At 41.1% G+C, this 25,358-nt stretch overlaps 1 protein-coding gene across 8 annotated transcripts in view; it reads right to left on the bottom strand.

Annotated features, from left to right (window-relative positions):
- Slc35b3 (solute carrier family 35 member B3) overlaps nucleotides 1-24,120 on the bottom strand; it is a 31,792-nt gene extending 7,672 nt beyond the window's left edge. Inside the window, exons 1-6 of one of the 8 annotated variants that reach the window (XM_076939155.1) lie at nucleotides 23,899-24,120; nucleotides 18,889-19,176; nucleotides 17,372-17,493; nucleotides 4,812-4,966; nucleotides 3,396-3,503; nucleotides 287-384 (exon numbers count right to left, since the gene is read on the bottom strand). In XM_076939155.1, the coding sequence (XP_076795270.1) occupies nucleotides 287-384; nucleotides 3,396-3,503; nucleotides 4,812-4,966; nucleotides 17,372-17,493; nucleotides 18,889-19,176; nucleotides 23,899-23,943 (816 nt within the window). In that variant the 5' untranslated portion in view covers nucleotides 23,944-24,120. Of the gene's footprint in view, nucleotides 1-286; nucleotides 385-3,395; nucleotides 3,504-4,811; nucleotides 4,967-17,371; nucleotides 17,494-18,888; nucleotides 19,177-23,371; nucleotides 23,850-23,898 lie in introns of those variants that run through there. The other 7 variants (XM_076939160.1, XM_076939157.1, XM_034511112.2 and 4 more) reach the window with 7 other exon arrangements.
- Between the last annotated feature and the right edge of the window lie 1,238 nt (nucleotides 24,121-25,358).

The raw sequence follows: 25,358 nt of genomic DNA, 5'->3' as shown, positions 1-25,358 counted from the left end.
TAGCACAAAGAGGAATACAAACAGAAGAAAAACAATGTCACAAGGTTTTTTTTTTTTTTTTTAAAACAGATAAAAGATTACAGAAATTAATGAGAAAAGTATTGATCAGTCATACAATGAGCTCTTAAAGTGGCAGGCTTTCTTCTGACCTTCCACATTATTCTTAGCATTAGGTTCAGGACAGTGATAAAGTAGATTAAAATGCACATTAAGTTTCTGGCACTGTAGCTATTTCATAAAATCAGCCGTGCACCTTACAGACTCGAGGGAAGTGCTGGGTGCTCACCATTTCAGAGTTGGAAGCATTGTGCAGTTTCATAGCTTTCTCCTGAACGTTCCCAATGACAGCGTCTGCACACAGTGCCAGGGAGATAAGCATCACACCTTCAAAGAATAAGAGAATGCTCCTCTTTAACACACTGACTGGAAGCAAGCTCCACCGGAAATTTAACTGGGCTAAAAACTCCAAAGCAGACTGTCACCCCCATTTGGCTGGAATGCTGCCTGTTCTGATCTGTAGCTTGTTTTGGTAGGCATATAGTGATGGTATTAACATAAAAAAAGACAGACACCAACAAACTGATTACTGCTGCCATCAGGACCACACTTCAGCATCACATCAAAGTTCTCCTTTTAGCAAGGATGGTGTGATGGAAGAACAAGTGTAGAAACTCTTGGATCTATTGGGATTGGGAGCTGCACAAGAGATTTGAGGGGGAAAACACAAACCCCAAATATTTAATGGGAAAAGTCACATACACAAAATGTCCTTCTAAAACGTTCAGTTTAGAAGGAACACATGGGCCTTTGCCAAGGTCATTTCTGTGGCACAGCCCCTGCCTGGAACTCTACACGCTCTCCTCTATAAATCATACTCATATTCACTGTCTCTACACTTTCCAGGTAGCATCCGTTGACAAGTGCAGTTATAACTTAGGATCTGCCCTCCCTCGATTCCACAGCTGAATTGGCTGCATCTAATGCAACAGTGACACTGTTAGCCTGCTGGTCAAACTGTCTTCAGTTAACTGTTCACATAAGCAAGCATCCCTTTCATGTCCCTGAGGATAATATGAACAATATTAAGTTACCACACACTGAATAGTATCAAGTCTGGGTGATACCACTCACTCCTAGGGAGCAGCATGCAGGTGTGCATGAGAACAGGCCTGGTTGCCCCTGAGCTTCATGTAGGAAGGAGAGGGAGTCACAGTTCTATCTGTGGGTTTTATGAGGCTCACAGGCTTAACATATAAGCTAGTGGTTCTCAACCTTCTTAAAGCTGCGACCCTTTAATACAGTTCCTCATGTTGTAATGACCCCAACCATAAAATTATTTCACTGCTACTTCATAACTATAATTTTACTAGTTATGAATTGTAAAGCAAATATCTGACATGCAAGTTATTTGCTATGTGACTCCTGTGGAAGGGTTGTTCAACCCCCAAAGGGTCCTAACACATAGGCTGTGAACCATTGCTCTAAAAACAGTGGGGACCAGTGCTCACTAGGTTCTTTCATGAAGCATGCTAGGTTCTAATTCTCCCAAATGTACCCATGAACTCAGAAATGAGAAGTTCCCAGTGCCCAAGGTGTACCTTGGCTGTCTTGCCTGCCCCTGCTGCCCTCTCACTGCTCCATGTGTGTGTTCTCAGCCCTCCAGCCTGAGGTGATGTCATATGAAGTCTAGACAAAAGTGACTAACCTTTGGTGCCCTTTACCCAAGAATAGGCCTGATTTGTTCATCAGAGTTCTGATCTCTCTTGATCTGATCTCTTCTTTCAAACAAAGACCACCTTTCTTAATTACTAAAAAGCACAGCAAAAGGGCTATTGAAAAGGAATGAGTACATGGAATGAGTAAGTTTGTCTTAATCTTTTACAGGACTTTTGGAGAGACTGCTTTTCTGACTCTATTGACTTGGAACAGCACACCCAGCCATACCTAGATGTTATCATTCTATAGCCACTGTGTTGCTTTCAACACTTCATTGTGTTGTCTAGCCATGTGCAACCTTATGCACACACACACACTGTTGAGTCAGGGGCATGAATGGGTCACCAAGAAGTAGGGAATATAGAACATCAGAGTCCAAAACATAGGCTGATTACATTGTTTTTATTAAAGGTTACATTTAAACAGGATTAGGATACAGCAGAATGAATGCGTAATTATGAATCACCTCAAAGCACACTGTTAGCCTGGTTAGGTTCAAACAGCATGAAAAATGATTCCCACCCCTTCTACCATCTCATCCTCTCTTCCCACCAGCTCTGCAGGAGGCAGTGTTCTCTCCACACTACAGAAGGAGAGTAAAGGGCCTGCAAGTCACCCTTCCTTACTTCTATTTTTACTAAATTTAATTTCACTCATTGCAAATTTGTGTCTTCTCTAACTTTGTTTTTCAACTAGAAGAGCCAAGGATATCTGTTTTCAAGTAACCTCTTAATGTGAAAGTCTGTGATGTAAAATAAAGATTTCCTGAAAATTCTTGACTGATGGCCAGAGGTGTGACTGTGAGCATTCTCTGAATAAGCAGGGAGGTCCCGATGAAAGCTGAGACACCAAGTGCCTCAGGACTGCAGCTGTTAGAGGGCTGTCCTCAGGCCCAACTGGTTCTAGTTAAACACGTGGCCCAGGCTGATCACTAAGGCTAGGAAGACTGATACCTGTTCTGATTTTTGAGAACTGTGGATCTAATGTAACCAATATTTTTATTATACAAATAATTAGTTTATACCTCGTGCTTGCTGGTACTCCAATACTGCCTTTCTGCTTGATCTCTTCTGTGTTTTCTTGTTTTTGTTTTTCTGATATAGAAACTTTAAATGCAATTTTAGTCAAGATAAATGATGCTATGACATTGTCTTCTCAGTAAAACTCTCTCAGTAAGTTCAGGAAAATACTGTATATACAATAAATGCCCCATATACCTACAATTTATCTGAGTGATTATTAAAATAAAGACAGGATTCTAATGTTTAATTTTATCCCTGGACATATTGTAATACTTATTTGGCTTTTAAAAAATTTAAATTTAATTGACAAAAGTTAGCATAGCACACATTGGAGGAAACTGTAAATCACACATGAACAGTTCCATTCATATCATCATGGTTACTTCCCCACACTCCTGTGTGCAGGTACAGGTCAACACACACATGTCAACTCTCATGTCTCTGACAGCTATTGATGTAACCTGGAGCTTCCTGTCACGTAACTCAATGTTACAGCTCTAGAGCTATGATACTTTTACTTTAATTTGGGAAGTCTGAAAGCCTTGTTAGTGTGAGACTCACGGTCACTCTAACATCATTTAGAAGCCTCAGGAAACTTTACACATTCTTATTCAAAATAAAATGCAACTTAGGAAGGAATACAAATCCATTCCTCACCTGTCAGATTAAAGTTTGGTGCAATTGTGCTGTCAGCGAGGGTAAACCAGATCAGGCCAAGGCTCATGCACACTGCAGCAGACACATCTGCAAGGTTGTAGCGCTTTCCTATGTGAGACAAGAGAAGCTGGCCTCGTTATCCAAATATTTGCCCAGCCTATCGCCAGATCACAGTGCCTCACCAAGCAGAATACGGATGTGCTGTTCATGCCTAATGCCAGAAACATAAAGAGCACTCAGATCACGCCTACAACCATCCTAGGAGGTCAAGTAAACCAGGCACCACACGCTCTTGTAAGACAGAAATGGAATCCTATTTATTGTGACAGGAAAACAAAACTCAAAACCACACACATACATCGACCTCTTACTTCAGAGTATGTGGCCTAAGAAAACACCTGAGGGGGATTTTTGTTGTGACATCATCAGGACATTCACACAGACTGAGATGGACGTGATGTCACTGGGTAAATTTATCTCAGGAGAACATTTTTATAATCCCAGTCTATTGGTGACTAAAGCTTCCTTATATATTGCATGACTACAATTTGTAAAAACTAAAAAAAAAAAAAAAAAAAGGAATACTCCTCAATTTTAACTGTTTATAGAAATGAGAATGTCTTTTATTTATTAAGCGGCTACAGATTTTCTTGCAGTTTGTACGCTTAAGACTTCTGAGTTAAGAGAGTAATAGGCCTGACTACTTTAAGCACCATTTCAGCTTATAAATACCAATGTGAAGACCATTAGACAGGGGAGAATTCATTCATTCTCCTTCCCCTCTATTTAGAAAATGACATGTATTCTAACTTTTGGTAAAGATTCTAAGGACATATATGTGCCTATATATATGAAGTTTTAGTAGAGACTGAAGTATTTTTTCCCCCATATGAACAAACCACTATCTGAAATGTCCAGGGAGGTGGCTGGACATTTACATTCCCACTGTAAAAGAGCAACTCTGGGAAGGTATCTTGATGCACACACTGAGAGCAAGCTGCTTACGCCCTTCAGTAATGGAACAGCCTCAAGATAGGGCCAGGCAACAACCTGATCCAAAGCTTGCTGCTCTGACTGCCTCCTCTTTCTATCCAGCTTGACCCAGATGGGCTCTGCCTCATCAGAGAGCTGGTGCGGTCAGGGAAGTGGGTCTACTCAGATGGGCTTCACTATGCAAATACAGCATTGTGGGGATACATTAAATTCCAAGATAAAATAAAACAAAATACTGGCTATTCTCTCTTATATCCAAGTTATGAACCTCAAATCAATATTTAGAGAAATATCAATGTTTTTATGACACCTTATTTTTACCAGATACTGTCACTGTTGTGGACATTTAACCATTTTTCCTAATGCCAGATGCCACAACATAGTTGTGTGCTTCAAACAGTATAAAACGTATCATTACTGTACCTTGAATAAAAACTCCTCCTAGCATAACAGGAATCAGTTTGCAGCACTTGAAGATGACTTGGGTTGGGTAATTCAGGTAGCCCAAGGAAGTGTTTGATAAGCCCATAGTACCCACAGTTAGAAAAGCTATTATCATGTAGGTTTTTCCTGGTATTCTGGAAGAGACAATTTTTAAAACCTTCATTGTGGGACCCAGTTTGGTAGTACTTTAAAGATGATGGCTTACAATGTGCTTCCCTGATTTCTGGTTAATGTTTCTGGAAGCATATGTTTAAAAAGTCATTCTTTTCAAGTTGTAACACTGCTTATTTGTATATTATATTGCTAAAAATCACAATATACTTTTACTGAACGGCATCAATGAAGAATCTCAACCATGTGTTGTAATAGTAAGATACTTACTGAGATTCTAACTCATATAAATGCTGATCAAAGATTTGTTTTTTAAAGTAGCTCTAGGTATAGATAAAAACTTTCTTAATCTAATTAATAAAAAAAGAGATGACTTAAAAAGAATAGGCCTCTGCAATGGCAAAAGGCCCCAATCACTAGTGTTGTAAACTGACTTCTACTGCTGTTTCCCAGCCTTTCCATCCAGCATTAGGGAAAATCTGACCACCAGAGAAGTCAAAGAACTTCTCAAGAGCAAGCTCCTGGGCTTGACAACTCTATGTGTGAGGTTGCTACAGTAGCCGACAAGTCACTTTTCTATTTTCCACATTACAACAACCAGCTTCAGGTAAAGTTTCTGATGCCGTTTTTTTGTAACCTCTAATTTTTTTTTTTTTTTTTTTAACATTGGCTCTACAAGGGTTTCCTGAGTCCGAATTTTGTATCTTTAGAACTTTAAGCCATATATGGGCATATAGGCACATTTTCACTCTGAATACGTATTAATAGTTTAAAGTAATAATCTGGCATATTGGTGTGATGGACATAAAAAGAATTATTCATGTAATTTGATTATGCTGTGATATAACCTACATTTAGGCATTTACATTTAAATCAGACACAAAGTCATACTTCCTCCATTTTTATTTTCTTCCTCCTTTATTTGAGACCAGTTCTCTAGCCCAGGTTGGCCTCAAATTCCTTATGTAACAGGAAAACCTTAAGCTTCTTCTGATGGACTTCCTCTGTTCTGGGATTACAGGTACATGCCCTGAAGCCTGGCATATGTGGTGTCAGTGACTGAACCCAGAGCTTTAAGCATGCTGGGCAAAGACTCCACCAACTGAGCTCTACACAAACTCTATATATCTTTTATATGGGTCGATATACACTAAAATACCTTATTAAAAATTCAATTCAAACATACTATTTACCCTTTCAACTTTGACGTTTTTTCTACTTAAGCACTACTGCAGGAGTAAACATTTAAAATCCAGTGCAAAGAACTGGCCCACCATAGGGCCTTCAGTTACTACAACTGTACTTCCTCAGTGTCCTGGAGTCTGGCCAGTCACTGTCCTAATCAGCAAAGGAGGAAACATCACTCTCCTGGCTAATGATAAAAACCAGAAAAAATCCCATAAATTTCCTCAAAGATAAACTGTGAACAATGGAGGTCAGAAAGCAAAAATACCAATCAATAAACTTGTGAGGAAAGGTTACAAAAGCAGAATACAGGTAGAAAGGGGTTGTTCTAAGGCTTAGGGGCTCAGGCAGAAGCTCTAACCCCCAGATGAACTTGCTACATGACCTTACAAAAATGCCAGCCCTGCTCCAGGTCCTGTTTCCTCATGGGTGATGAGGAAAGGCAATGGCTAAAAAGTTATTTGGCAAGCAATAGCATCACCATGTTTCCAACAAGGGAGCTGTGATGTCACTCCCAAAACACTCAAGCAAACCCAGAGCTCAGAGCCTCCCCAGGCCTTGACAGAGCTGAAGAGAGGCAGTGGCCAAACCCACAATCTTTACATTTTAAATCCTATCCTTGTGCTAATGTATCATTTATTACCTTACAGAACCAGGGAGAGAAAACAACTAAGCAGAGTGTAGGTCAAAGGCTAAAGAGAGTAACAAGTGAGGGATTTCAGAAGCAAGAACATTAAAGACAAGGAACCCTGTGGCTGAATGAGACTTAGTTGTAAAGCATCTTTAAATATGTCAAGACAACACGCCTCATAAAAACACAGCTTTGGTTCACAATGGTGTTGGCTTTAAGTCTAGAAATTTATTCCTCAAACTCTTTCTATGTTTAAGTAAATGCAAGTTATTTTATTTTCAAACATTTTATGGTCACATGGCTAGAAAGTGGAGATAAACCTAGCCCACACCTATCTCATCAGACAGGCCTTACAGGGAAGCACTTCTCACCAGGATGGCAGATACAGAGAGGCGCTTCCTTCTCAAACCCAGCAAACAGGAGCTGTCTTTCCAAGAGTTAATGGATCATCAGCCCCGCACTAGTAGTTCTGGGAATTGTATTTACTTCCTTTCTAGTCCATACGCCTAAGAGTTTTATCTTAGAGTTTTAGAGCATGAAAGCAATACAGATATTCTCGAACTTGAGTACTAACTACAGCTGCTGTAACAGTTTAAGAGCAATACAATTTGGGAATAAAATCTATAAAGAAATTTGTTAGATTCTTCCAATAAGAATCTTGAATAAACAGACTTGAATATTTAGAATTAAATAGTTATCTAAGTATATACTTCAAAACACACGTAGAAAATTAAAAACCCGTGATGTTTTTAAGGCACTAAACATTTATAGAAAAGACTGAATGTCAGTATTGTCTTTACTATCTTTTAACTGTCCCACAGAAACACGAATATATGCATCCTAGACTCGATGAAAAGATAAACACGCCTTCCGGTCTGGGCCCAGGAACTGAGCAGATCCAAGAGGGCAGCTCTGCCCCAAATCACACAGAACCCAGAGGAAGTGGGGCTCCCAGGAACTCTAACCGGGGCAGTATCTTAGGTAAGCAGACAGCAAGTTCACCCCAAACAGGGAGTAACTGGGACCCACAAGGACCCAGGAAGTCACTCCCGGCCCAGAGCACTGGTTCCTTCTGGTCTGGGCCAGAGCACTGAGCAGATCCTGGGTGGCAGCTCTGCCCCCAATCTCTAAGAACCCAGAAGAAGTGGGGATCCCAGGTGCTCTAACTCAGGCAGTATCTTGGGTAAGCAGACAGCAAGGCTCACCCCAAACAGGGAATAACTGGGACCCACAAGGACCCAGGAAGTCACTCCCGGCCCAGAGCACTGCTTTCCTTTGGTCCAGGCCAGAGCACTGAGCAGAACTTGGGCGGCAGCTTTGCCCCCAATCTCTAAGAACCCAGAGGAAATGGCCCCCAGAGCCCTAACCTGGGCAGTATCCTGTCTGCGCTTGAGCACTGAGCTGATTTTGGGCCCCAGCACTTATCCCAGTAGTTACACCCACCCCACAAAGTTCTGACAAAACCAAGATAATAAGAAAGACAGGCTCCAGTCAGTGACAGGGCAGGTAGCATTAAGGAGATACAGATAGCAAAAGGCAAGCGCGAGAACATAAGCATCAGTAACCCAGGGTACTTGGCATCATTAGAACCTAGTTCTCCTACACTAGAAAGTCCTGAATTCCCCATATCACCAGGAAAGCAAGATTCAGATTTAAAATCACTTCTAATGATGATGATAGAGGACTTTAAGGACATAAATAACACTCTCAAAGAATTTGAGGAGAACACAGGTAAACAGGTAGAAGCCCTTAAAGAGGAAACACAAAAATACCTTAAAGAATTACAAGAGAACACAACCAAACAGGTGAAGGAATTGAACAAAACCATCCAGGACATAAAAATGGAAGTAGAAACAATCAAGAAATCACAAAGGGAGACTATGCTGGAGATAGAAAACCTAGGAAAGAAATCAGGAGTCATAGACACAAGCATCACCAACAGAATACAAGAGATAGAAGAGAGAATCTCAGGTGCAGAAGATACCATAGAAAATATCAACACAACTGTCAAAGAAAATGCAAAATGCAAAAAGTTCTTAACACAAAATATCCAGGAAATCCAGGACACAATGAGGAGACCAAACCTACGGATAATGGGTATAGATGAGAGTGAAGATTCCCAACTTAAAGGGCCAATAAATATCTTCAACAAAATTATAGAAGAAAACTTCCCTAATCTAAAGAAAGAGATGCCCATAAACATACAAGAAGCTTATAGAACGCCAAATAGACTAGACCAGAAAAGAAATACCTCCCGTCACATAATAATCAAAACACCAAATGAACAAAACAAAGAAAGAATATTAAATGCAGTAAGGGAGAAAGGCCAAGTAACATATAAAGGCAGACCTATCAGAATTACACCAGACTTCTCACCAGATACTATAAAAGCTAGAAGATGCTGGACAGATGCCATACAGACCCTAAGAGAACACAAATGCCAGCCCAGGCTACTACACCCAGCAAAACTCTCAATTACCATAGATGGAGAAATCAAGATATTCCATGACAAAACCAAATTTACACAATATCTTTCCACAAACCCAGCATTACAAAGGTTTAATAGCAGGAAAGCTCCAATACAAGGAGGGAAATTATACCCTAGAAAGAGCAAGAAAGTAACCCTCTTCCAACAAATCCAAAAGAAGACAGCCAAAGATAACTTCACCTCTAATAACAAAAATAACAGGAGACAACAATCACTGTTCCTTAATATCTCTTAACATCAATGGACTCAGTTCCCCACTTAAAAGACATAGGCTAATGGACTGGATACATAAATGGGACCCAGCATTTTACTGCATACAGGAAACCCACCTCAGTGCAAAGACAGACTCTACCTTAGAGTAAAAGGCTGGAAAACAATTTTTCAAACAAACGGTCCTAAGGAACAAGCTGGATTAGCCCTTCTAAAATCTCCAGCCCAAGAACACAAAGGGGGGGACTCGTGGCTCCACCTGTATAGGTAGTTGAGGGTGGCCTTGCCAGGCATCAGTGGAAGTGAACAACCTTGGTACCTGAAAGTTTGGATTCCCTAGTGTTGGGGAATTGCAAGCAGGGAGGCGGGAATGAGAGGATGGTGGGACCACATGTTCATAGTAATTGGAGTGGGGGAATGGGGTAAGGGGTTAGGCATCAGTGGAGTGGAGGGCCTAGGTGCCCGAAAGTTTTGATTCCCTGATGTTGGGAAATTTGAGAGCAGGAAGGCAAAAATGGGAGGATGGTGGGAGCACACCCTCATAGACACTCCCAGAATTATATGAATTAGACATGACAGAGGCAGGCCACCAGAAGTCTAGATTCCAGATTTCAAACAAACAATTATCTTGATACTAAAATTTGTTTTGAGAATTTTTATATTGCAGAATACATAGCCTTGGTGTATCTACTCATCAGGCAAGCTGAGCAGACCTGCTCGAACCTCTGATGTCCTGGAATTCCAGCTGGATGCAGTGAAGACACAGTGTCAGAGGCTTATCAATTTACTCTTTCCCCAAACCCTCTTCTAATATCTCAACACCCATAATCAGGTTGAAGAAGTTAATGAAGAGTCGGTGCCCCTATTCCCTGGGCTTGGGGACTGAGGTGGTTAATATTGGGCTGTCTTTCTAGGGTAAAGTAGTGGTTTTGGTGGAACAGGGAGGATTAGCTAGGATTTATTGCATGGCCATAACCTACTGGTAGAAATATGTATAATTGTTATTACGATGAAGTTATACTCTCTTAAATGGTACAAAATTTACTTTGATTTCAAATTTAAGGTTTACATTGGTATGAGCTTCTTATCAATATAAAAGTGAGATGAATATTGTTACTATCATAGGCATTGCGTCTGTATGACACATTTAGGAATACAAGGCTTAGACCCAGTCCTTCTTTAACTTTTTTAACTTATTTGAGATGGTCAGCCTGTGAGTTAAGGGCCTATAGCAAATGCATGGCTTTGAGTTTATCGTTAGGGAGTTTTCTATATTTTCTTTAGAAATAGCTGAGAGGAGTTAACAGACAACAGTCCAGATTGCCTTACATAAATAGTTGGTTTTCAAAACATCAGAAATCCACAGAATTGATGTTACAAACATTTCTGTATTAATGTTCATTTTGATTAGAGACCTGTCTGCTCCTGACAGCTTCCTGTCTTGGATTCCAAGAAGAAATTGAGCATCTTTGGAGTTATTCCAATTGTGGTGAGTCAGCCACTAGGCAAGAATTGCCTCTTTCCATCTACAGACAAATTACTGTCCAGAAAAGGACACACTTGCAGAATAGTAGACTGATTATATCTGCCAAGACAGAGTAATCAGCCCTTAATAATTCTGCATCACTAGGTCTGTCAGATGATTCTGGGCCAGAAGGCTGAAGATTGGATGCTCCAACGTTCTGTAGTATAGGGACTGTCCAGGTGTTCAGTGGTCTCTATAAACTGGCTATGTTTTAGAAGCTATGCTTTGTGCTTCCCATAATTTCAGTTAACTCAGTCATTCTGGATTTCTGATGGGGTTGAAAACTTATAGTCTCATAGCCAATCCTTGCTATTTACTTTGAGAGAAAAGATTTGAGAGGATGGTTTTCAGCTGACATTCATTCTTAAGCCAGGGGGGCAGGGGGAAGCCAGGTTCAGAACTAAGTCTTTTATTTAGGAGAGATGACAGAGGTTCTGCTTAGTCAACAAAATGATGGACTGGATATTAGGTCTATCTTGCACCTTACTGACATAAATTGGTATAGTTATGCTCTAACTGTATTTTAAGAGAAAACTTTTATTTTAACAGGAAGGGTGATATGTAGGAGGAGTTAAGGTGGGAGGAGTAAGGAGAGGAGGAGTAAGAAGAGGAGGGGAAGAAGGAGAGGAGGAGCTAGGTGATGAGAGAGAAAGAGAGAGGGGTGCCAGACATGGAGGCAGATGTCCACATGCCTCCGCCTGTCAAAGATAGTTGATATATCTAGGTTGGGTATTAGGTTACACTTCTAATTGATATTGAGCATTACCAAATTTATAAAGCCATTGGTTAACATTAAAAAAAATTGTATAAAAGCAAAAAGGAGAAGTGGGTATGGGATAGGGGTCTTCTAGGGAGGGGAAATGGGGAAAGGGGATGGCATCTGAAATGTAAATAAAATATCCAATAAAAAAAAAAAAAGAGAGAGAGAGAGAGAAAGAAAAGAAAAGATAAACACGATTCACTTACTCCCAGATTGCATGCCCCCATTCCTAACCACCTTCTGCTTATGGTCACAGTATTACTGCATTTTGTTTTATATGCCATTAAAGATACACCAAAGTATTTTTTTCAAATCTATATGGTTACTAATTGAGAAGATTTTCAAGTAAGAGTTCTGGATTTAACAAAAGCAATGTGTGTCTTCAGTATTTAGGAATACAGATTTCTAAACCAAGACAAGAAGGTGGCAAACAGACTTGTAGGGAGAAGGGAAGCTCACAGGGCTGGGAGGGAGATATGGAAGGGTGGGGTAGAGTGCGTGCACACACACACACACACACACACACACACACACACACACACGTAAAACAGATCAATTACAAGAATAGAAATAATCTTGGGCTCTCAGGCAAGGCAGTATTAGCTGCCAGCTCCTCCTGACTTGGTGAAGAAACATTAGTATAAAAAAGTTTCTATTTCAACATAGTGGGTATACCAACAAGCATGAAGCTAAGCCAAACAGCTCTGGCTGTTGTTGGTGGGTGGGGATTGGGGTGGTGCAGGAGCCTCATCCAAAAGGGAAATCAGTCTTGGTGAAGACACAGGTAGCTCTATCCTTGAAACAGGCCAGAAAAAGCCTCTGATCCAGTGGTTGGTTTTGATGAGATTGGTATTTCAGTCAGACAGGTCAGTGTTGGAGAGGAATCCCACCCAGAGGCAGGTGCTTGGAGCTGCCCTGAGGAAACCCACTATTCAAAACTTAACTACGTGGGGGTGGCCTTAAACCAGGGAACAAGTCAGAGAGCCTGCTGTAGGAGCTGAGAACCCAGCAGGCTGCTTGACATCCACAGCTGCATCCTCTAAGAGAGTGATCAACAGTCAAGAGGGCTGCAAAATAGAAACAGGTTGCTTTGCACACATCTCAAAGCTCTGTGTGTGTCACACTCCAGACACTCCGGCACACTTAGGAGATGTCCCCTTCCAAGAGGAATTTTAGTGACACCAAGGGATTCTAGGTAAGGAGTCACAGGGGGTAAGGGTCTGCCTACCCCACAGACTGCAGGGATTCTGCTACAAAGACAAGATCTAAACTCAACATAGGCACTTGTTCACCACCACCCAGACCACAGCAAAGACAACAGGCTACAAGACCACCTGCCTCTGTCAACAAGGAACTGGCAGGACCCACAGGGAGACGGCCGTGGCTGCACTCTTCTGTCTCCCAAGCTTTTCCTTCTTGGGAACATTCAGTAGTATTTTTACTTTATTGTATTTAAATACATGTTTGCCTCCTTCATACACTCATCTAATTCTATTTAGCCATTTTTTCATTCCTAACCAAGTATTTTTCTTTTCTTTTTCTCTTTACACTTCCTATGTTTTTCTTTCAATCCCTTTACCAACACTGTGACCTTATTTTAGGAAAGAAATAAACCTATCCTTTATAAAAATTCCCTTTCCTAATATTGGTCTAATTTTGTTTTGAAACTTTCTCATTACTGGAAAAGCTGCTGTTTATTGTGTGTGTGTGTGTTTTGCTTTTTTCTCTTTTGTTTTGTTTCACTCTCCCCTCTTTCCTCTATTTACCCTTGCTGCTTCCCTACTGTCCTTCTTTTCCATCTCATTCACTGTTTCCACATTTACCACAATCCTGCACAACACACAATAGCAATCCGCTGTTGGTATTTGCCATTTTCTGTTTTATGTCCTTGGTGATGTGTGAGCTGTATTGACTTTAAGTGTATTTCATCCTCTTTGATGCTGTTTCTGCCACAGTGTGTGTGTGTTCTCCTTTCTGAGATGTAGTAGGTAGGGAATGAGCCTTCAAGAAAAGGGTGCTCAATAAGAGGATCTACAGAGAGAACTGAAGGAATATTCAAGCCAAGAGATGTGTTACACAGCTACAAAGAAAACACACACACAAACACACACACGAGAGAAGGGGGGGAAAGGGAGAAAGAATAAGCACACAGTGTGATTTCAAAAGACCCTAACTCAATGATTGAATTCAATGATATTACTAAAATGGTAAAGTGTCAGATGAGACTTTAAGAATCTATTAGTCAAAATGATAAGTGACCTTAAAAAGGATACACACAAGCTGCAGGTAAAATCCAGGACTTGGAGTGAAGTCAGCAAAGTAAAAAAAAATTAAAAAAAGTGTTTGTGCGTGTGTTTGTGTGTGTGTGTGTGTGTGTGTGTGTGTGTGTGAGAGAGAGAGAGAGAGAGAGAGAGAGAGAGAGAGAGAGAGAGATACTCAGGAATATAGATAAAAAGTTGGGTAAGGGGGAAAAATCAACAAGGAAATTGAGATTTTGAACAAAGAAACTTGGAAATAAACTCAATGAATCAAATAAAAAACAGTGGAAGCATTGCCAAGAAACTTGACCAAGAGGAAGAAAGAGTAACTGGATTGGACGTACAATAGACAAACACTGCATTCCAATACTCATAAAGAAAACAATAAAGGGGTTTGACCTCAAAGCCCAAGAAATCTGCAATCCAACCTAAGAATTGTGGGTAGAAACTTAGGTAAGAATGGCAGGCATGCAGCCCATAAAACCATACCAGAAAATTCCACAGACCTAGAGAATGAAATGGACATCAAAACACAAAAGTTCACTCAGAATGCCAAATAGACATGAGTAGATAAGAATGTCTCCAAGGCACATAATAGCCAGGACAACAGAAATACAAGGAAAGATTAGAAGCTGCTAAGAGGAAGACATCCGCTTACCTACAGAGACACAACTATCAGAGTAACACCGGACCTCTCATCAATCACTTCAAGTCAGGAAATCATGGAATGATACAGTTCGAGTCTGCTGACCCAGGTGCTATATTCAGCAGCTTTATCTTTGAAAACTGATAAAGAAATACAAATATGTGAAGATAAGCACGGATTAAGGCAGTTCATGACCACCAATTCAGCACTCCAGAAGATAGTTAAAGGATTATACACAGAGGAAGACACAAAACCACTCTCAGTCATGAGAGAATAAGGGGTAAGACTTTCACAGAGGAGCAGACACAACGGAGAGCTCAGAGGAATCTATCACGTCTGCTGCAGTAAACCAGCAAATCCAACAGGAGGGAAGAAGAAGAACAGTCTAAGCAACAGAACTACAGTGATGAGCACATAATTTCTAAGAATAAATGACCTCAAGTGTAGAAGACTACAACTCAACAATGGAGAGACAAAGAAACTAACGTTTCCAAGAAGCATCTCTCTGAAGGATACCCACAGACTGTGAGTCAAAAGACGAAAGTCAGCCTACCAAGCAAATGGAAACCACACAAGGTGGTGCAGTATTTTGATAGCTGATAACTTGAAATCAAGTTAGGACAAACAAAAAGAAGGTCAACACATTGTAATAAAGAGAACAACTGAACAGCAGTTATAACTACTGTAAATAAATATGCAGCAAACATGGTGGCTCATGACTTCAGACTTGAGCAGGCATTAAAAAGGCACTTGGGTGTGAGTACAACACAGTGGGAGATTCTATTGCCAGTTCTCATCTTTAGACCTGTCATTCAAATTAAAAATCTACAAGGAAACTCTAAATTATACCACTGTTCAAATGGATTTAGCAGATATATTAGCTTCATCTCAGAGATGAAGGGCTGGCTCAAAATACACAAATTAATGTAATACGCCATATATAAATAATCTTAAGAACAGAAATCATAAGATTGTTTCACTAGATGTAGAAAATAGGAAAGATCATGGACAAAATTCAATACTCCTTCCTGATTAAAGAAGGAATTACTCTTTAAGACGAGAGGAACAGAAGACACATCAACAAAATCAAGGCTCTACATGACAAACCTATGGCCAATGTTATACTTAAAGTGCTCAAAAACCTTAGCTAGAGGGCCAGCAAAAGGCCCAGTGGATAAAGTCACCTGCTGCAAAGGCTGATAACCTGGGTTTGTTCCCCAGGACTTGCATGCAGTATAGTTAGAGAACCGACTCCTGAAAGCTGTCCTCAGCTCTACTCTCAATGCTGTGACACTCGAATTTTCTCTTCCTTCCTCTGGCACTGTTTGACACACACACACAATCCAATTTGAAAATTTAAAAGTATATATATTCTTTATTCTAGAATATTCTATATTAAGTATGAGAAAGAAAGAAAAGGGACACATAAAGAAAAGAAAAGAAAAGAAAAGAAAAGAAAAGAAAAGAAAAGAAGTCAAACCATCCTGGCCAGGGATATTTGAAACATGGTCAATATCCTTAGCCATCAAGGAAATGCAAATTCAATCTGCTCTGAGATTCAGCCTCAATCCAGTGAAAATGGTTAGCAGAAAGACAACACACAGTCATAAGTGCTGGAGAGAATGAGGGAAAGAGGAATGTTTATACACTGCCTGTGAGAATGTGAACTGGTGCCAACACTATGGAAATCAGCAAGGGGTTTTCTAAAACACTAAAGAATAATATCACAGCACATGGCCCAGCTCTGCTGCTGAAAGGATGGCATGCTACAGAAATCCCGGACACCCATGCCATCTGCACATCCATGGCAGTCAGGTTAACCTCAGTAGCCAGGTAAGAGAACTATCCTAGCTAGACACGTTACAACCTATGAAAGATAAGAAAACAAGGTGTGACTACACAATGGAGCTTTACTTAGCCATGATGAGAAATGGAATCCTGACATCTGCAAGAAAATGGATGGAGCTAGAATTCATTCTGTTAAATGAACTAAGGGGGAACCATGAAGACACAGCCATATGTTCTCCCCCGTATAGGTTACCTGAGTTGATGTATGGGGAGGTACTTGAAAGTAGACAGGGGACAATGAAGATGGAGAAAGAGATCTAGGTGGGGAGAGGAGGAACCTGACAGGGTAATCAAACATTCATGACATAAAAGCAGGAGAGAGAGGGAAGGGAAAAAGCAGGGCAGGAAGATGTGGGGGATGGGATGAACTAGAACAACACATGAGGACACATGAATATGAGAAAGCCAGAATGAAACCCTTACTATGAACTCATTAAAAAATAAAAAATGAACACAGATCTCAATTACTAGGCACTTCATCCCAATATCTGCAGGATATAGCCCACTTCACACTTCAAAAACTATTAGAGAACTGAATACTGGCTTTTCACTTAGCCACTGTGATGCTGGTACATTTTCAATCTTTCACTAAGCATATACCTTTTTTGGTCGAGTTATGAAAAATCTGCATCTGAGCACTGTGTTTGAGGGAGTTTGCTCAATCATGAATTGACTTGAGCTCTATTGTGACACTGCACTTAAAACTCTTTTCTGATGCACAAAAGAAATAGACTTATTATTTTAAGTAAGTAGCTTATAGTGATAAGGATTCATGATCAGATGTTAGCAGAAAACAGAGTTCATGCACATTCAGCAAGCTGACTTTTTTACTCCTAGATTCAACTGATGAGAGTAATGTTAACTCCCCACCACCTACCTTCTTCTTTTGTCCTGAGTGAGCTGGAGCTCTATTAGGCCAAACAGGGAGTAAAATGCAAACTGCACTAAGGTAAGGTACCAGCCATAAGGCTTAAAGCCTTCCACTGAGAAGATCAGCTCCTGTAGAAGACAATGAGTCTGTTAGGCCCGAGGGAGAGAGGACTTCCGGTCAATTGTTACAACACATCTTAAAAGAAACTAAGCCAGACTCCCAATTCCACTCTACCCCAACTCCCACCAAACCACAAGGCTTCATAAGATAACACAGGCATAAAAATCAACAGAGAAGTAACTAAAATGTAACATTTTCTTATGCTTCTCCATCAAAAACAATTTTTAAATAAAAATAAAAAATTTTAAAAATAAATAAATAAAACAAAATTAAAGTTGCCCCAAACAAAATTGGGTCAATTCAAGAAACCACACTAAAAGCCAGGCATCTACAAGCTGCTTTTGTATAGGAATATGGTTCAAATTTCAGCATTTTCAAAATTATGTCTCAGATTTTATAAAAATCTTCCTTGTATAGATGTTTAATTTCCCTAATATGTATCCATTTCCTTCCTTTCTTCCTTCCTCCCTTCGTTCCTTCCCTTTCCTTTTCTGAGACAAGGTCTCATGTACACAGGCTAACCTCAAACTCACTACTTAACCTAGAATGACCCTGAACTTCTGAACTTCCTGCCTCTATGTCCACAGCACTAATATTCAAAGTGCATACCATCCTGTTTATGAAAGGTTGAGAAATAAACTTAGGGCTTAATGCACATTAGGCAAACCCTCTACGAAAAGAGCTAAATTCCCAGCTCTAAATACAATATTATATTATGAAGAAACATGTATGTTAGTTACTAATTGGCCATTTTAGCAAATCAATAAGCAGACATTAACCAATGCCTAACTCATCGTCTTTTTAAAAATCAACGTGTATGCGTGCGTGTGTGTGAGAGAGAGAGAGAGAGAGAGCAAGAGCGAGAGCCAGCCAGCCAGCCAGAGAGAGAGAGAGAGAGCTCAGAGGTCAAAGGCACCTGCTGCATCTGCAGTGGCCCAGGTGCACTTCCTAGTATCTATGCAGCTCACACCCTCCTTTCATCCCAATTCCAGAACACACAAGGCCCTCCTCTGGCTTCCCTGGGCAACAGACACAAACGTGGTACACTTAACATAAATGTAAGTAAAACACTTAGACAGATAAAAAGTAAGTGAATACATTTTTAAAGATATGAACACACAGCTACAATTATGTATGTTTCCTTAAATATTCACAAGTTTACTTTCATAATTTTAATTTTGTAAGATTTCGTTCCAACTTAAGATAATTTAATTTGCAGATTCTGATCTTTACTCTTAGCAGCCCCTTAGGAGGCTATTATTATTCTGTAAAAATCTCAAGCTAAGAGTCAACCAGTAGCCTGTAAATAAAAATATCATGGTGAAAATAAGTATTCAAAACCAACATGGACATTAAGTGCTAAAATAACTAACAGTTTTATTGACAAATGACTACTTTTTTACCTGTAAGTATCCATAAATTAGGTAAAATACAAAAACTCCAGCAACACATATGAGAAACTGTGTGAGCTTGTTAAACTTGCTGAGGCTCATGCCCAGCACCACAACGTCCTCTACTGACTTGATGTGCGGTGACATTGTCTGGGTTTTGGAGGGCACGGTGATGGAGACATACTTCCTGGCGCTGTTGAACTTGAGGTCCATTGTTTTTGCTTTGCCACATTCAAGGCCTGCAACCTTGTCTCTGCTCTTTTCCACTGCTGGGTCCTGTCTTTCCTCTGCTGGCTGGGCCTAGGGAAGGGAAGAGCAGTTATGGTAAACTACTTTGTCTATGAAGTATCAGACTCAAATAATAATCCAAAATATACTTTAACATTTATAGATTTAAATTTATTTTCTGGGTATCAGTGTTACCAACCACACCTCCGCTCCCAAAAAAGCAAATACAAGACTCCATCCCCTATACTCATGCAGCATTGGATAGCATCATATTCATCTCCATAGCAACCAAAACTAGGGCTACACATGGTAGTATGCGTATATCATCTAGTATATATCTAATTTTAATAAAATGTAACATAGTTTCAAATTATAGCCAACCTTGTAAGAGAGTAAAGAGTGATGTTTAAGGGCTGACATACAGTCTATCTGCTACTGAAGCTTTAAAAATGAAATGTGAGATTCAGGTGTGAGACTTAGCAACAACATTCCTTAGGCTGAAAGAAAAAAGAAATGTACATAGTCCAGGCTGGTGAGGAAGTGACAGTCCTCCTGTCTTAGTATCTTGAGCACTATGGTTAAAAGCATGAGCCACCATCATGACTAAGAAGTCTTATACCCTATGGAGGAAAGTATTCTACTTTAATGGCTTTGGAATGTAAAAGCCAGAAAATTTGTCATTTTGTCAGGAAAAAAAAATGTGAAGGCACCACTGATGACTGTCAGTTTCTCTCTACATTTACATAAATGGAAAACAATGAATTCAATGTAAACATAAAGGGAAGTGCAGAATCATAGAGCACACACAGGAAGGAAGGACTATCTTCCTAGATAAGTCTCACTGCTGGCATTTCAGGGAGCACAAATCTGAGGGCAGGAGAGAACAATCATGGCAGGGGGCTTCACTTTAAAACAATATAAAAGAAACTGTCATGTGATAGTTTGAAGTGACAAGAACTAGAGTCATCTCTTGCTGATTGTTATGGGGGCAAGATTCTGTGTACAATCAAACTAGTAATACATAAACACCAAACATTTATTCTGTGGGACACGTACCCTGTGTCTAAACTTTATAAGTACTTTTATTAAGTGTTTTGGTTTCTTCTTTATTCTGTCTTCTCTTGCTGTGTTTCAATCATTTGTATCTCCATAAGACTTTTTTTTTAATGCCATATTGTAGGACATCCATGAAACAGAATTTTTATGATAAGCCACATTTTAAATTGCCCACCACCCATTGTCCTGTGTTTCAATATTGAGGAAAAAAAACTCTTCTGGCCTTCTTTCTATATTCACCTCAACAAAGCACAGGGCACTATTTAAATAAACATAGGTTCTGAGCTTCTCTTCCCTGATGCCTTTCAATAAAGGGTCTAAAGCACTCATCTACTCTTGATACTGCAGATTTCCAAATGCCCTCCTGTTCATAATGTCCCTTCTGCTTGATGTCTTCTTTCTTTGGGTCAGATTAAGTTCAGTGTTGACACACACCTTCCCCCCCCCCGCCCCCCCGCCCTGTGACACCCTTCACTAATCTCTCTGGTTAGAAGAAGACACAGGCAAGAGCAAACTTTACTAGTTGCTGCACCTTGGTATCTGACAAGCATTTCTTATCCATACCAGAGGACAAATAAACCAGCACACCTCTGACAGCCACTCTCAAACTCCAGCTCACAGGACCCTTCACTTGGATGGACATCGTTTTGAAAAGACTATGATGTTGGTAAACTTGATTAGCAAGACTGAGAATCCACAGCAGATAACAACAGAAGAATGCAGATAATGATGCTACAGGTAGGCAAACATGCATGCAGAGTGAGTCTCATAAAATCCTTTCCCTACTTTTACCGACAACAAAATATTTATCCAGAAGGCACTTTGCCAACTTTGTTCCCTTCTGAAATGTTTATAGTTAAATAAAATGCCAAGTATATAGCATCAACTTAACTACAGCTAACAGTACAAGAAAGTACCCCATGATTTGGAACTTTGAGATCTGAGCTATGACGCCACCTGTGGAGTCTTGAGCAAAGTAATCTCTCTGAGATTCAGGTTCTGTATCTCTACTGGGCAAAGTAAAATGAAGTGATTAAAGAATCTTTTCGGAATCCATGAGATAAATGTAAAAGTGCACAGCACACAGTATGACAGCCCAGGCATGTTAGCTTTTGTTATTCAGCTTTTCAGAAACGTTGCTGAAGCGGTGTGGTGTGTGCTTAAGTTGACTCACCCTCCCGACATGAAGGAGGAAACAGGGATCTGGATTTCCCACCTAGCCTGCCCGACAGATGTCTCTTCCATCACCCACTGTTACAAAAAAAGATTCTCTTGTGCTCTATTAACCATGTGACCAACAATATTTCGCTGCATTCTCCCCCACCGCTTCAACAGTCCTGCACACTTCCTGGCAGCCTTGTGAGCTGCAGCTTTAGGCTGCACGCGTAGGCAAACACCTTCAGCATTACCCCTTTTCAAATGTGTCCAACACAATAATCGTCTCTCCTGAATTCCCTACCAAACACTTGTGATGGACAAGGAAGTGGATTTACTGTCACTGCGAACATGATGTCTCAGTACCACAAAATCTGCCCTGTTAAAGTCTGGCGTTCAGCATGCAGCTTTACGCTACTCACCAGTAGATCACTGGTCAGAAAGCATGATGGAGGAAGGCCTCTGCTACTCTCAAACTATGATCCCCGATGCCTGCAATCTTACTTCTGTTTCTATTACTAATAATTGATATTGTTATTTTAAGAATCAGAGTCAGGACTGGAGGGATGGCTGGGTGGTTAAGAACGTTTATTGCTCTTGCAGAAGACCCAAGTTTGGTTCCCAGCACCTGTGTTAGGAGGTTTGCGACTGATTCTAACTCTAGCTTCAGCTTCCCTTCAGATCCCTCTCATGCATATATCCACAAGTACATTCATGCGCGCGCGCGTGCAGACACACAGACACACACACTACAAAAAAATCTTAAAACAAACAAACAGGGACAAAGTCCTTATGGTCCAGGGGGAAAAGCCTAAACCACATAGAGAATTTAACAACAGCCTGGGCTACAGAGATCTTGTCTCAAAACAAACAAACAAACAAACAAACAAAAGCTCAAGAACAGGATTAAAAGTTTTCAAACCAAATAGTCAATATCTTGCTTTGCTTTAGAAATTCACAATAACCTCTGAAACTAAAACAGAAAGAAATCATGAAAGTGGCTCACTGCCTCAGGTCTCTTCTTAAACTCAACAGACACTTAGCACATTGAAGATAGACATAACTGCTAAAATGGAATTAAACAGAGTGCTTAGGATAAGCACACACTGTACACACGCACTCTCACACAATCAGAAACAGGTGATGTTGCTTTACAATGACACACTGAAATAAAAGCTTATTTCTTTAAACAAGTCTGTGTGTATATGCCATACATCGCAAGTAGAGGTCAAAAGACAACTCCTGGGAACTGGTTCTCATTTCACTTAGTTGGTTCTGGGGACCAGGCTTGGCCTCAAGTGCTCCTACCTGTTGTGCCATCTCCCTGGTCTCACCTTAGCTCTTAACCCAGTCTTTTTCTAACGTGAAAGTGGGAAGCTTTCTATTACAGAGCTGGAATGGGAAGACAACTTATGTGCACAGCCTGGAAAAGTCCCAGCTCCACTGGTAATCTGCAACACTCTAGGAACAATCATGTCTTCACAACTAGGTTCCAGGTGTGGGATAAGATCATAGAGCAGGAAAAACAAGATTGTGATTTCTTCTGTACCTTATCACACCAAGGGTGAGAGACTGGTGATTTCTGAAACTCCTTTCCCCTCAAGGGCTAACACTAGGATTGAAAGTAGACTTTAAGCAGAAGTAATGCCATCTAAAATATTTTTCAAATGTTGTCAGCATCTTTCCCCTCCAAGTCTCAAACTATTTCAACTCACTTGTAAGAGAAACGTTTACCTAAAATTCGGGATTCTGATAATCTACTGTAGAAATAGTGCAGATGTAATTCATTAAAATGCATAAATAAAAAACAAAACAAACAACTCGTGAGAGCAAACTAACAAAATCTTTCAGTGTTTTTTTCCGGAAGAAGAGAAAAGGAAGGAGGAAAGATGGAAGGCAGACAGAAAGATAGACAAGGTAGGAAGGAAGAAAGAAAGGGAAAGAGAATTCAGCTGCAAAGCCCGAAAAACTGAAAGAGAGAAAGGAAGGAAAGAAGGAAGGAAGGAAGGGAGGGAAGGAGGGAGGGAATTCAGCTGCAAAGCCGGAAAGAACTTACAGAGGTTTCAGCGACATAAACTTAATAGCCCTGCAAGAAGAGTCAATTCGCTGCAAGGCAAATAGACACCGGGTAACGGAGAGACGGGACACAGACCCGGAAGTGGCTCTGAGCTGCAAAAACGGTCAAGCGAATCCGAGAGACCAAGTCTCTGAGCACAGAGAGCAGGCTAGAGGAGGAGTCCGGGCGGGGGTTCTCAGGCCAGGAGGGGAGGATGCTCTTCCCGGAAGCGCGCGCCCCCGACCACCTCGACGGCGGCGTCCACCTTCTCGGTCGACACGGTGTGGGCGCCCACCCGAGTGCTATCTGACGACGCCTGGCCGCGCGACAAGGCTCCCTCCCAGCCCCGCCGCTGTCACCTCCTCCGCCTCCGCCTCCAGTCCAGCTCCTGCGACGGCCACCTCGGCCGCCACCTCCCCGGAAGGTCTTCACACGCCGGACCCCGCGCGCCACTTCCGCCTATGCGTCTTTGTGCGCGTGCGCCGGCGCGTGACCCCGCCCCTTCGCCCGCCCTACGCTGTTTGTACCTCTGGCGCCTGCCCCTCGGTGTTCTGAAGCTGAGTTTTGTCCATTTCGTGGAGTCTACGATCTAGTTGACTTCATAGCCGCGATCGGGAGCCGAGGCGTGTGAAGGAGGCCAAGTTTAGAATGTTCGAACCGGATCTAAGCAGCCTGAGGTTCCCTTTCCGCAGCCTCCGTCTTTTGATTCAAAGGAATGAAGTTGCTTCTCAACTCCTGTCCTGTCCCAGCTCTCTGGACTCATTCCTGCCCTTCTGGCCAAGGTGGACTGAAGAAACAGGGAGTTCACGTCACATGCCCTTACAGTGACGATGGTTTGTAATTGGCCAGAAATTAACCAGGGTTTATGTTGACAGGCCACTCACTGCTTGGAACGTAATCCCCTAGCTTGGAGTCTGACAAGTATTATAAAATCTATGATATTTGATCTCCAAATATCATAAAGTAACCCACACTGAGAGCTACACCTACAGTTATTGCGATACAATGAAGAAAAGGCCAAATGGGTTTAGCGATAAGGGTTATTACGATTACCATAACTGGAATAGTATTCGAGAGTCTGCTTTGGTAGAAAGAGAGGTGAATAGTGGCAACAGAAACGTTACGATCCAGTCAGTTGCATGTAAGTTTTAAAATTTCACAAGAATTACGCAGGAAGGGAAGCATTTGTACCTTGGGAGTGAAGTTCTTAAGTGGTGGTGGTGGTGGGGAAGGTCCAGCTAGACATTTTAAAATGCAAACCCTGCTAAGCCAGTTTTGTATGAAAGTTGAAACTAAAAGGAAAGAAAAAAAAAATCCTAAAGAGAATGACAAAGCCCATTTAGAGATGTTGTTCTGCCATTCAACAATAGCAAACGGTAGCCGTTGAACAACTGTTAGCCAAAAAGGAACATAATTTATCAAACACCTATTAGCATACTTTATAAGTAGCTTATAAGGGCTTCCTGCCCTTAAAGAGTTAGAGGACACAGGTGAAACAGTAAATGGTAATATAAACCCAGAAAATAGAAGGGTCAAGGTTCACCCACTCTTGCCTGGGCAATCACAGTAGCCTAGCGGGCTTCTTTTATTTTTTACTTCCTTACAGCCTAATTCTGCCCAACAGCAGGATCTGATGTTGTTTTGCTCACAACCCTTTAATGGCTTTTACCATCTCATTGAAACCCAAAATCCCCTCCCCATGGTTTGCAACTTGTGCTTGATGGGTCACATCCAAACAGCCTTTTAAAGTTCATCTAACCCCAGTCAGGCACAACTTGCCTCACGCTCTGCATTTCCTGTTCCTTTGGCATGGCACATTGCCCTCAGATATATCCACTGGGAATGGAAACGAAGCATTTACCAGCTGTTGCCGTGGAATTAGGGATGAGGTGAGTGATAGAATTGCAGGTAAGACCAGCCCTGTTTGCCAGTAGGAGCAAGGGCACTGCAGTTATGGCCAGCCACAAAGCTAGAGCAGAAACGGGGC

Source organism: Arvicanthis niloticus, chromosome 8 (assembly GCF_011762505.2).
Source record: "Arvicanthis niloticus isolate mArvNil1 chromosome 8, mArvNil1.pat.X, whole genome shotgun sequence".
In the NCBI taxonomy this organism is placed as follows: Eukaryota; Metazoa; Chordata; class Mammalia; order Rodentia; family Muridae; genus Arvicanthis; species Arvicanthis niloticus.
Note: the sequence above shows the minus strand (reverse complement) of the source record. Positions and strands in the feature narration are given on the sequence as shown.